The following is a 13362-nucleotide window of genomic DNA, read 5'->3' as shown; positions in this document are numbered from 1 at the left end:
AAAGGTGGAAAAGTGCTATATAAGTATAACACCATTTACCATTTAAAAGCAAAAAAAAAAAAAAAAACGGGCAGTATAAAGTATAAAGTATTAGAGGTGTGCGAAATTTCCGATTCTTAGATTATTCGCGATTCGGCGGTGGAAGATTCGAGAACGATTCACAAACATCCAAATTCCGATTATTGAATTATACTAGGTAAAGCGGAAATAAAACACAGTCAGCGCTGTCTTCAGGACGCAATGAGGAATGGACAGAGAGTAAATATCATGCTCAACTCATGCCGCTAGATAAAAAAATTAAAAAAAACAATAATACCAGACTGCGGCCGTCAGCCGCTAAAAACAGCGCCCAGTTGCTAGTTGCTACAAACATACGGCAACATACGGCTATGGTGATATCACATATATCTAGAACTAGATGTGAAATGACAGACGACAGCCGTGTTAGATCATATACCAACAACTAGATGCAACATGACACTTTCCCGCACTAGTAAACAGGCGCCATCTTAAAGCAGTAGACTTCTCTAGAAGGCTCTGTTGTAGCGAACCTAATTACTTTTTATCTTAGGGGAAAAAAAGAGAAAAAAAATCGGCAAAATCTAGACTTGCATCTATCTTTAAATGATGAAACAGTTTTAAAACTTTCACGTCGAAAGTAGGCAGAAGGGAAATTATGTAATAACGGGAGCAATTTTAACAACTTTAACTGTTGATTCACAACATTAAATTAAATGAATGTAGTTTAAAGCTGCTGATACAGAACGGGGACTTGAGTATTTTATTTACTGTTTTTAACGGTTAACTTGATACTGAAATAGTAGTTTGTTTGGCCTGAGAGGATTTTTGAACAATTTTGGAACTAGCTAACTAAAAATACTAAACTAAAAACTCAAAAGCTACCTACTAAAAATTAAAAGCGGGGGGAGGGGGGTGTTGATGGGGGGTTTGTGGTGCATCAATAATCGATTTATAATCGAATCGGAGCCTCTGAATTGTAATCGAATCGTTAGGTGCCCAAAGATTCCCACCTCTATAAAGTATACATGTCTACATAAATGGCTGTTTGTCTCTGTTTTAGATTAGATAAAAGCACATTGCCATGTAACAGCAGATACCAACACAAACAAATGGCTCCAACAATGGTCTGACTTGAGAAAATATGATAGTTTGTATAATCATTTTGTAGTCTATGAGACTTTCTACCATAGCATAGAAATGTGCACTTGGGGAAGAGGTTTATTAGTTTTGAGATTCAGTTTTCATCTCTTCTCACCCTTTTCCTTTCCTTGTCTTTCCCAGGACGGAGTCAGTAGCGGAGAAGATGCTTACCAACTGGTTCACCTTCCTACTTTACAAGTTCCTCAAGGTAAAAATTGCCTATCACACTGAAAAGCACAAATGTTTTTGGAGGTTTTCCGCTTGCAGTAGTGTAGAAAAATCCTCAGTAATGCGCACAGCTGCAGGATAAGATAAGGCAGAGGCCACTGGCCACCTATCGTTTACTTCTGCCTTTCATTTGGTCAATGCGCCTCTCTTCCAAATGGAGGAATTTATGGGGTCTGAAGCTGTGTTCAGAGGCGGTCGCTCGTGTTGTTGTGACTGCCAAAGCTTTTCGCTAGATCCTCTTCGTGTCCCTCACTTCATCTTTTTACAGCCAAAATGTGTGTGTTTACCTGTGCGAATGTGTTTGCTTGTTTGTTTGAGCTGTCTGGCCATCTTCTGTTCTCTCTTTGAATTCCTCCTGGATACCAAATCAGAGAATTATGGAGCCTCGAATTTAATTTTTTTCTTTTTATGCATCCCGTGTGTGAATTGTGTATTTGAGTCGGTTTAACCCGTTAAGCGCCAAAGTCGCTGAATTGCGACAAGAACATTACTTACTTACTTTTTTAACAAGCGATAGCTGCAAATATGGCAGACATCTGCCATCTTTTGGTGCAAAGTAGTAACTAGATGACGCACCATGTTTGCAGCTATACCTTGTCAGCGATGTTGCTTTTCGCAATTTTTGCGACTTTTGTGCTTAAATGTTTCACACTAGCAATTCCAGCCCCGTTATACGTGTAACACTGTAACCCAGAGAAGTCATTTGAAACTATTACCTGGTTTACAGACACTTTTGTAACGACAACGAGGTACTAATTTGAGGAGGATGAAGGGAAGATGCTGAGCACCCCACCTTGACACTTTTGTTATGACAACGAGGTACTAATTTGAGGAGGATGAAGGGAACATGCTGAGCACCCCACCCCCCCTTTCCATTTTGCGAGAGAGCTGAAGGGGCAGTTTACATGGCGACTCTGCGACACAAAGACGCAATGACTGAGTTGTGGACTCGCCTCGCGTGCATATGGTGTCGGCGAAGACGGAAGGCGAAGACGAAAAATTCTGAATCCTGCCTCCAAAGTGGAAGAATCCGATAGCAGGGGGTTGAGGGGGGCTTCCTCGGCATGAATATCAAAGGCTCCTGCGGCGCTGTTAACGTCAGCACTCGTACACGTCACATTGGGCGTGCGCAAAGGTGCTACTAAACATTAAAAACAGCAAATATGGCGGAATGTCGTCTTTAATTTACTATTTTAATAATATTTTTGAATTCAATATGTTGAATGTTTCATTTTTTGTGCCTTTTTGAACAAAAGAAAAATGATATTGCTTCGAGTGGGCGGGGATATTTTTTTCCGGGCTGAGGGAGCTTGGTGGGGTAAAAGTGCATCATTCTCTGTCGCCCAGTAAATCTGCACTGCCCCCTAGGGCCTGGCATGAATACTACATCGTTTTCATGCGGAATCGCGACATTGTTCAAATGGAGACGCAAATGCAAATTTGAAATTGTTCGTATTCTCGGAGAGTCACCATGTAAACGGCCCCGAAGTTGCGGGAAATCCCCCCTCGGTTGTCACTCACTATTGCTCAGGATATATCCTAATTTCCAAATGAATAGATGGTAATCAGAGTATCCCGAGTAATCAGTTTTGCATTATCATTGGAAACATTGGAAACAGTTCTGAGACTTTGAGAAGCAGTGCAAAACCTGTGATTGCTAGTGTTCAAACTGATATTCAGCTGAACATTGACCCATTCAAACCCCTTTAGGCCCCAGGAAAAACAGTAGATGTTAAATCATTACAGACAAATGCACTACGGATGTCCCGATTACATATTTTTTCACCCGAGTCCGAGTCACCTGATTTTGAAAATCTACCGAGTCCTAATCTGATACCGAAAAAAATATCTATGGTCATCAGTGGTCAATTTCAGAAAGGGAGTTCATTTTGGGGCATTTCAGATAATTTCCTGTTGATTTTTGGTCATTTCATGTTCATTTTGGGGCATTTACAGGTAGGGCTGGGCGATATGGCCTTAAACATGTATCACGATAAATTGAGCAGATTTATCTCGATAACGATAAATGACGATAAATTCGCCCAAGCGGACTGTTATATAATTTGAAAATCTGAATCAATGCATGAAATACAGATTAACTATTTCTTGTTGATTTATTTACCAGCATTCAATTTGATATACTGTATTTAACAATTGTACATGCAGTCTAAACATTAAGTTTATAAAAATGTATTGTAAGCAATAAGAATTCAAGTATGAACATTTATAACAGCGTGTATGACTTGAACAATGTACATTGTCAAAATCAATATGCCTGTGCAAACATGTAATTGTAACACAAATGACTTGCAGCTTGAACAGTACACTTCAAAAAGACAACTTATTGTTAATGGCTGCTGTGACATAATTATTAAATACAAGTGTTTACTTTATGGTTTAAGGGTTTTTTTTTCCCCCAGTGCATTTTTTAATAAATGCACGCACAATAAAAATAGCTGGGGCCATTTCTCGGTCATTATAAGTTTTGCCGTTGGATTGTACTTTATGCTGAATGCTTTACCATCACAAAAGCTATCAGAGGAATCACACACAGACAGATACAAAATAACGCCACATAGTAATTGCTAGATGCAGTCCGTGCCCAATCCACTCATTAAGTTCAGCCGTTTCGACAAGGTTAGAGCCGTTATCCGACTCCATAACGTTCATTTGTAGCGTTAGCCGCTAGCTAGCGTTAGCCTGGCTACCAGTAGAAAGCACTGAAAGCACCATCTCCGGAAATCGTGAAAACAAAGGAGGACAGCGGGTGAAAGCCCGTATGGATGCCACCAAGAGTCTACTAAATGTCGGTTGAAAGTTTGGTGAACCTCCCTTAAGCCACACTCCATCACGTTTTGCTTGTAGCGTTAGCTGCTAGCGTTAGCTTACCGGGCTTTTGTTTGATTGGCTTCCTGATGATCACGTGACTCCCTACGTAAGCACATTCACTGCTTTCTTAAAGGGGAATGAACATAGACGAACAACACAGAATCAAAGCGGGATGAAAAGACTATATTTTCTTGTTTTATTAATTTACCGACATGGTCAAAATTACGTCGGTCATTGTTAAGAATTTCGGTGACGGTAAATTTTCGGTTTACCGCCCTGCTCTATTTACAGGTCACTTCATGTTTATTTTGGGTTACTGAACAGGAAGTGGATCGAGAATGTCCCCAAATGAATAGTAATAACGGAGGCCAAACGTTTTCTGTCACTCTTCACAAGCTTTTCACACACTGTTGCTAGTATTTTGGCCCATTCCTCCATGCAGATCTCCTCTAGAGCAGTGATATTTTGGGGCTGTCGTTGGGCAACACGGGTTTTCAACTCCCTCCACAGATTTTCTATGGGGTTGAGATCTGGAGACTGGCTAGGCCACTCCAGGACCTTGAAATGCTTCTTACGAAGCCACTCCTTTGTTGCCCTGACTGTATGTTTGGGATCATTGTCATGCTGAAAGACCCAGCTACGTCTCATCTTCAATGCCCTTGCTGATGGAAGGAGAATTTCACTCAAAATCTCTCGATACATGGCCCCATTCATTCTTTCATTTAGACTGATCAGTCATCTTTGTAGAAAAACAGCCCCAAAGCATGATGTTTCCACCCCCATGCTTCACAGTGGGTATAGTGTTCTTCGGATGCAATTCAGTATTCTTTCTCCTGTGTTTCTACCAAAAAGGTCTATTTTCGTTTCATCTGACCATAACACATTCTCCCAGTCCTCTTCTGGATCATCCAAATGCTCTTTAGCGACGAGCTGGACGTGTACTTTCTTGAGCAGGGGGACATGTCTGGCAGTGCAGGATTTGAGTCCCTGGGGGCGCATTGTGTTACTGATAGTAGCCTTTGTTACTGTGGTCCCAGCTCTCTGTAGGTCATTCACTAGGTCCCCCCGTGTGGTTCTGGGATTTTTGCTCACCGTTCTTGTTATCATTTTGACGCCACGGGGTGAGATCTTGCATGGAGCCCCAGATCGAGGGAGATTATCAGTGGTCTTGTATGTCTTCCATTTTCTAATAATTGCTCCCACAGTTGATTTCTTTACACCAAGCGTTTTACCTATTGTAGATTCAGACTTCCCAGCCTGGTGCAGGTCTACAATTTTGTCCCTGGTGTCCTTCGACAGCTCTTTGGTCTTGGCCATAGTGGAGTTTGGAGTGTGACTGACTGAGGTTGTGGACAGGTGTCTTTCATACCGATAATGAGTTAAAACAGGTGCCATTAATACAGGTAACAAGTGGAGCCTCGTTAGACCTCATTAGAAGAAGTTAGACCTCTTTGACAGCCAGAAATCTTGCTTGTTTGTAGGTGACCAAATACTTATTTTCCACTCTAATTTGGAAATAAATTCTTTCAAAATCAAACAATGTGATTTTCTGTTTTTTTTTTTTCACATTCTGTCTTCTTATGGTTGAGGTTTACCCATGTTGACAATTACAGGCCTCTCTAATCTTTTCAAGTAGGAGAACTTTCACAATTGGTGGTTGACTAAATACTTATTTGCCCCACTGTAAGGGATGGGCATTCAGTTTAGGAAAAAAATCAAATCATCAAGTATTTTAGTCTTATTTTCAGGTGCAGACTATCATGCTGAGTTTCATAACCACTATATAATTTAGTTACTAATCCTTTTATGACTCTGAGCCCTGTTCGCATTATTGGAATGATGCTCCTCACTGGAGCGAGAGGTGACAAGCATGAGAGTGCACAAGGGAGACAGAAAGACGAGCCCCGGCATCTCGTTGCTCGTTGTCGGTTTGACATGTCTCACACAACAAAGTGCTTCTCCGAGCATTTTCACCACTCAGTCATTAACCTTCTTTTAACTTTTCCATCAATTGCCATTCACTCACACCTTCTTGAATCTCTCTTCCTTGCACGTACCTGCTTTAACAGATGAAAGAGACACAAGGGAAATTGGATTAGTGTAACAAAATAGTGTCTTGACAGTTTTCTCCAATAAAGGCCTAGGCTAATTCCGCATTGAACACCAAACACGTTTCCAAATCCATGACCGCAGTTTTTTCAGCATCAGCGTTACTGCTACTTTTAATCTAAGTGATTTTTTTTTTCTTGCTGTTTCAGGAGTGTGCTGGGGAGCCTCTCTTCATGCTGTATTGTGCCATGAAGCAGCAAATGGAGAAGGGGCCGATAGATGCAATCACTGGAGAGGCGCGCTACTCCCTCAGCGAGGACAAGCTCATCAGACAGCAGATTGACTACAAGACTTTGGTCAGTGCATTGAGTCATACGTTGACTTGGCAGGCAAACAGGAGAAAAAAAGTGTTTGTTAGTTTTGAAGTAACTATTGCTTGGAAGGCGACATTTATATGTATGCATGTCAAAACTTAGATGTACATTTGGATAGAGACCACTTCACATCTTGCTTAGTCCCTGCCTGCCAGTGTTGTTTTTTTGATTGATGATTTTTTATTTTTATCTTAGTTATTTGGACAAAAATACTTATTAGTCTTCAAGTTATATTTTTGTCATTTCAAAATGTGTTCGTCTTCGTCTAGTTTCAGTCGACAGTTCCTCAAAATGTTTTGGTTGATAAAATTCAAGTTTTTAGTTCAAAAATAAAAATGGGTTTCCAAAAATTTCGAATGAGCATAGATGGACGAGTACATATTGTAGCATCTACAAGGACAACGGCAACTTCGTGAAGCTAAATTTTCAATGAAACCCACCTACAAGCCACGAACTGTGTGTAAAAAGAGAGGATGCTCGCCATGCTAAAGTCGATGCTAATGCTAAATGATGAGTTACATTTAGTGTGTGACGATCACACAGCACAGACCATGTAAGGCTAAAGCAAGAGGTGGGTCGAGTAGTCATCCAAAAAACATACTCAAGTACAAGTAAAAACGTATTTGGTGAAAAGAAAAGTCAAGTAATGAGTGACATTGTGAGTAATTGTTTACAATGTTAGATTTTTTTTTTTTTTTTTTTACAATTTGTTTTTTTTTTCATAGTTCCTTCATAGTTCCTTAGTTCCATTGTTTAAAATCAAAAGGATCATATCGCTGTTTTTTTGTGGTCAATCGGTGACAAATAAAAACTGGGAGAGAGGTTAAAATCTGCGATTCTGAGTCATGTTGAGCGCAGCGCTTTGTCAAATACTCATTTTTTTTATGGTGCTTTAAAGACGCCACTTGATTCAACGGGCCGGCGTGATTATTAAATGGCAGGCTTGAGTCTGATTGGTATAATGGAGTCATGTGATTATTGTGGTGACGTCTCATTGGTGAAACTGGTAGAGCAATATCTGGCATCGCTGGCAAAAAAAAAAAAAAAAGTAAAATCTAATATGCAGAATAAAAAGGAAAAATGTAACGACTAGTGTAGCCCAAAGTAGCAGAGTAAGAGTAGCGTTTCTTCTTCAAATCTCTTCAAGTAAAAGTAGAAAGTATGGCTTAGTAAAACTACTCTAAGAAATAAATTTTTTCAAAAAGTAAATGTAACGGAGTAAATGTATTTAAAAAAAAAAAAGGGCATTTAAGAGGATGCTCGCCACGCTAAATTTGAGGCTAACGCGAATGCTACTTTAACGCAAGGAGTTACATTAGTGTGTGATGATCATTCAGCAAAAGCGCTATACAAGTATAACACCAACACCGACCTGTAAAGGCTGAAGGAACATTGCATACTCTCTCTTGCCAAGATAAGAAAAAAAATCTTACCATGTGTTTCCAAACAAGCAAGATGGAGCGCAGCCGAGCTTGAAACACATCCTAAACTCTAGTGAGGAAAGTGAGGGGTAGGCGGAGCACATCTCACATGAATGACACAACCCAAACACTGCAACGATGCAATCTGACGCACTTCGCAAACAATATAAAAATGTCACGCATTGTGAACATATGACAGAAACCATGTTGCATTTTTGTCTGGTTATGTCCTAGCTTATGTTTTACCTCGTCATCGTCATGAAAAAATTGTTCCTCGATGACACTACTGCCTGTTTTAAATGTTTGCCTCTGTCTCTCCATGCATAGACGCTGCACTGTGTGAACCCAGAGAATGAGAACGCTCCCGAGGTGACCGTAAAAAGTCTAAACTGTGACACGGTGACGCAGGTGAAAGAGAAGCTCCTCGATGCCGTGTACAAGGGCACACCCTATTCTCAGAGACCAAAGGCCTCCGATATGGACCTGGGTAAAATTATAGCATCCCGTATGCATTCATATACAACAATTGGGTACAATCAACTCTGACCTTGTTTTGAAAATTCACACATTCATATATCTACTGTATTTTTCGGACTACAAGTCGCACCTGAGTATAAGTTGCACAAGCTATAAAATGCCCAACGAAGAAAAAAAAAACATATATAAGTCGCACCGGAGTATAAGTCGCATTTTTGGGGGAATTTGACTTGATAAAATCCAACACATTGAACAGATATGTCATATTGAAAGCCAATTTAATATAATAATACAATAGAGAACAACATACTGAATAAGTGTACAGTGCATGAACAACGAAATGCGAATATTTCCTCACCAGGACGCTACGGCTCGGTCCTGGCTATACAGCGAGCTAAACTCCCAAATGACAATGCTGGACGTCCGTATAATTTGCTGAATCAATTTCGTCCTCGATACCAAACAGGTTTGCATCAACGTAAATAAATGATAATTAGGTGCTATTACAACAGTGGCACAAACGGTTAGCATGCGTTCGCTAGCATTAGCACATCGTTCAAACAACCACACAACTGGCTCTAAGTGTCCGAGCGCGGGTGGAAAACACACAACAACAACAGAAAAGATGATACACACAGGCGTTGCCTCTGTAGAGATATTTTACAAGCATAAACAATGAACGTAGGTTCGCAGCCGTGTTTCTCTCTCGGTGACTCGCCCACTCACTCAGAGCTGCGTAGCTGTCCGTCTTCTTCTGGCGTGTGAGCGCTCTTCTTCACGTAAAAAAGTCCGAGTGCGCCCCCACGTGGGCTTGAAAGCGCCACAAACTAAAAGCAATCATTTCGATATAAAAAAGTAAAGATACACGATAATATCGGTCACCGATAATTATCGGCCGATAATGGCAATTATGACGTCACACAGATAATCCAGATAATAAAAAAATTCAACCGATAATGCAATCCGATAATTATATACTTGATTTAGCCTCCAAATGTGCGCAACCGAAGAATTCAGCACGCCGCCTCCTCAACCCCTCCCCTCTCTGAAGCCCCTGAGGGAGGAGGGGTTGAGGAGGCGGAGTTACACGACAAGAAGTAGTTGAATATTATGGCGGCTGTTACTAAAAAAACGACGGTCTCGCCATCTGCGAAACATGTACCGTAGAAGTTCCACGAGGCAGAAAGAAAGCGTCCTCATTCAAAACCACTAACCCAGCAGCCATTTAAAACTGCATCACAAAGATTTTTGGAACGAATACGAGGCTGCTGCTGCTTGCGGGAATGCTAAAGCTGTTGTAAACACTAACTAAGTTAAACTACAGGGATTGTGACGATACAGAGTCGGGTTGTATGGGAATGCAGCCCAAGGCGGGTGGTAAATTCGCATCTAAGGCTAAACACCGGCACGACTGGAGACCGACAGTCGGCAAGTAGCCGTCTTCCGACAGAGCCCACCGCTCTGGTCGGTCCGGCAGGCCGCTGCCGCCTCGCCATAGGCGGGGCACACCGAGCCCGGTTCCCCGGCCTCGGGACCTCCGGCGAACACCCCGGTTTCTCGAGCGTTCCCCCACGGCGTGCGAGCAGAGCAGAGCCAGGACCTGAATACGCTGCGGCTAACCGGCCGGGGCAGGCGGATTATCCGGTTCGAACGTAGCTGCCGCCGAGACGAGACACCGTTTTTTTTTTTTTTTTTAACCTAAATGACCCGAGAACCACAGCCCTGGATAAAAAAATAATGCAGTTTATACGACCACCATTCTTCATGAAAAAGTGATGTCCATCCAGTAAGCAAGCTTATCATGACGGCACAGTGGTTAGATGATAATTTAAACATGGAGAAAACGAAGTCAGCCAGTCATAATGCATTCAGTATGTAAAAGGACGAGCGGTCGGATGACATTGTAACGCTGCCTTTATTTTCGGCTTAACAAAACTCGGGCACAAAACAACACGCACGCGGATGCGAGCTCCAACTCCGTCCAAATAGTACTGCCGTGTAGCAGTTTAGCTGCTGTAAAGCAAATGTCGCGAAAGCCGCAAATGTAAACAAAGCGTTGCAGAATGGGTACATGATATCTCGCTCTTTTGAGTTAATCATTTTCACAGTGTGCAACAAAGCATATAACATTAGTAATCACTTTTCAAATTATTTAACTTATTTCTCTGCTCAATTACAGTCACAGTAGATAATCAAATTCTTAAATCAATATTCTGTAGCCACAAATATTATTCAAAATCTTTCCTTCTTCCAAGTTTTTTTTTTTTTTTTTAGGATTAAGTATAATAATGTATTGCTTAAAACAATGCTGTTAAGATTATTTTCAGCTTGCTATTTTTCTTCCATCTGAGAGAAATACACTTGAAGCGATGGCAGATCATTTCACTTATTGCCAATAGATTTACACTTAAAACTGACTAGTTTTAAGGAAGTGTGTTTTGCAGTGTATTAATGTTATATATGTTAGGAATGGCTTACTTTTAAAGGCATTTTTGTGCAACTTAGGTATTTACTCTGTAAGTAATTGTTGCCAAAGGTTTACCATTACACAATGTCAGACAATCTGTCATTATTTAGATGTTTGAATTGACGACTTGTTCATATTTTATGTTGAAAAAAAGAGCAATAAATTATATTTTTGGACAGTAATATTTTCTTTTGTGTATACTTTAAAATTTTACATAAATCTTTTAATAGAATTATCGGCTTGACATTATCGGTCGGTTGGAATGAGGAGGAAATTATCGGTTATCGGTATCGGCTGAAAAATGTATTATCGTGCATCACTATAAAAAAGTCAATAATAGAATTGAACACACATTGCCAAAGGCAGAACGCGAACGTGGCCATAGCTGTTAAGAGTTATTCAGATAACTATAGCATAGAGAACATGCTAACAAGTTTACCAAACCATCGGTGTCACTGCAAAACACCAAAATAACATGTGAAATGATATCATAATCATAATTTCACACATAAGTCGTTCCTGAGTATAAGTAGCACCCCCAGCCAAACTATGAAAAAAATCTGTGACTTATAGTCCGAAAAATACAAGATGTGTGAAGCTTCAATATTGAATATGCGTTTGTTTTTGGATCAGAATGGAGACAAGGGAGGATGGCTCGTATTATCCTCCAAGATGAAGATGTGACCACTAAGATCGACAATGACTGGAAGAGACTCAACACCCTGGCTCACTACCAGGTACACTGGAATTTTAACTCCAATTCAGTGAAATTCATAAGATCAAAAACAGTCCAATCTGGAAGCATTACCAGACTTCAGCACGTGTCTGGAAAGGCGCATATTTAAACGTTGAAGATTGGCACCGTTCAAATGGATTGAATGTCTTTCGCCGTCTGTGGTCGCGAATTATTAAAGGCCTGAATTTGATATTTTTCGCGGCGCTAACTGATGTGTTGTTTCAGGTGACAGATGGCTCCGTAATTGCCCTGGTACCCAAGCAGAACTCTGCTTACAATATCTCCAACTCCTCCACATTCACCAAATCTCTCAGCAGATACGGTACGAAAGAAGGTGTGTGTGTGTGTTTTTTGTGTGTCTGCAAGTGAAGCTGTAATTTCTTCCTTTAAAAGCAAATGAGTCATGCATTTTTACTTAGCTCCTTTATAAATCTACTCGCTCAAAATCAAAGTGAAATGGATATAATTGTGATTCCAATTGAGTTGGGCTTAAATTTCTCTTAGCGTGCCTTCACTAAGTCAATGTATTCCATTTGCATCACTTTGAGAAGCTGTACGTTTTTTAATGCCAGTTGTGAGTGGCCTCTTCTTGTTACAGCTGAGGTTTTCCATGGACCAAAGCCGTTCTGGTTAATGCGACGAGCCTTGTAACTCTAGAGCTAACATCTCCATCATAATTCCATAGACATTCCCTTGATTCTCTTCTGACATTGGCAACCTCTCAATCCTGTCCTATTTTGTCACAGAAGTGACAAGCATTGACAATAAAAGAGAGAGGGTGACAGACAAATGTATTATGGGATAAAGGAGTGCCATTGAAGGCGGAATAAAATTTGCACTTGGGTATATCTCCAAGTTCCAAGTTTTTTGATACACGGCACCCTTCTTTTTTTCATTTAAAAACATCCCAAGGCAAACAAACAGCAAAAAAATTGTAAAAATGAATTTCGTAGCCTACATTAACGACAAAAACCTGTAATGAATACGAATCAAACAAACACAAAGAAAAACACATTTTATAATAATATTTTCACTCACTCAGTGTTGTTTTTTGGGAGCCCTTTTCATTTTCGCCTTGGTCTTTTGGACAAAATACATATTTGGGTCATTTTAATGTATCTTTCTTTTTTTAAAACCTTTCTTTCGGTTTCACCGTTATAGTATATAACAATGTGTTTACCTATGGCGATGTTAGAACTACCTTAAAATCATTTTCGATTACCAACATAGACGCCCGCCTCTGGAATGCTCTGAACCCTGCACTGACCAACATGGAGTCCCTAGCGGCGTTTAAAAGAAAATATAAGGACGGTATTCTCAGTCGATACCATGAATGACCTCCAGGATTGAAAAAAAACAACTGCACGAGAGTCAAATAAAGGCATTCTGCCAGACACACAGACACCACATAGTGTTCCCTGAACAAAAAGTGGAGGAATTTCAGCGGCTAAAGATAAGGTATTCATAACATGCCCTAATAATCGGCTCTGTCGCAAAGACAGAACATTCCAACTGCTGACATACGCGAATGATTAAATCTGCAACAATTGTGTACAATGGAGCTGCTAAAATGGTCACTAAGTACACTGGACAGGATTTTCTCTTTCTCAACAATGCGAC

General features: G+C 40.5%; 1 protein-coding gene across 2 annotated transcripts in view; it reads left to right on the top strand.

Moving 5' to 3' along the window:
• The window catches only part of LOC130921934 (plexin-A1-like), a 484623-nt gene that overhangs the window by 450540 nt on the left and 20721 nt on the right, over nt 1–13362 (top strand). Inside the window, exons 23-27 of one of the 2 annotated variants that reach the window (XM_057846316.1) lie at nt 1303–1369; nt 6477–6623; nt 8390–8549; nt 11640–11743; nt 11968–12064. In XM_057846316.1, coding sequence (XP_057702299.1) covers nt 1303–1369; nt 6477–6623; nt 8390–8549; nt 11640–11743; nt 11968–12064 — 575 coding nt within the window. Of the gene's footprint in view, nt 1–1302; nt 1370–6476; nt 6624–8389; nt 8550–11639; nt 11744–11967; nt 12077–13362 lie in introns of both variants that reach the window. The other variant, XM_057846315.1, reaches the window with a different exon arrangement.

This window comes from Corythoichthys intestinalis, chromosome 9 (genome assembly GCF_030265065.1).
Source record: "Corythoichthys intestinalis isolate RoL2023-P3 chromosome 9, ASM3026506v1, whole genome shotgun sequence".
Lineage (NCBI taxonomy): Eukaryota > Metazoa > Chordata > Actinopteri > Syngnathiformes > Syngnathidae > Corythoichthys > Corythoichthys intestinalis.
The sequence above is the reverse complement of the archived record's forward strand: the minus strand, read 5'-3'. Positions and strand labels throughout refer to the sequence as shown.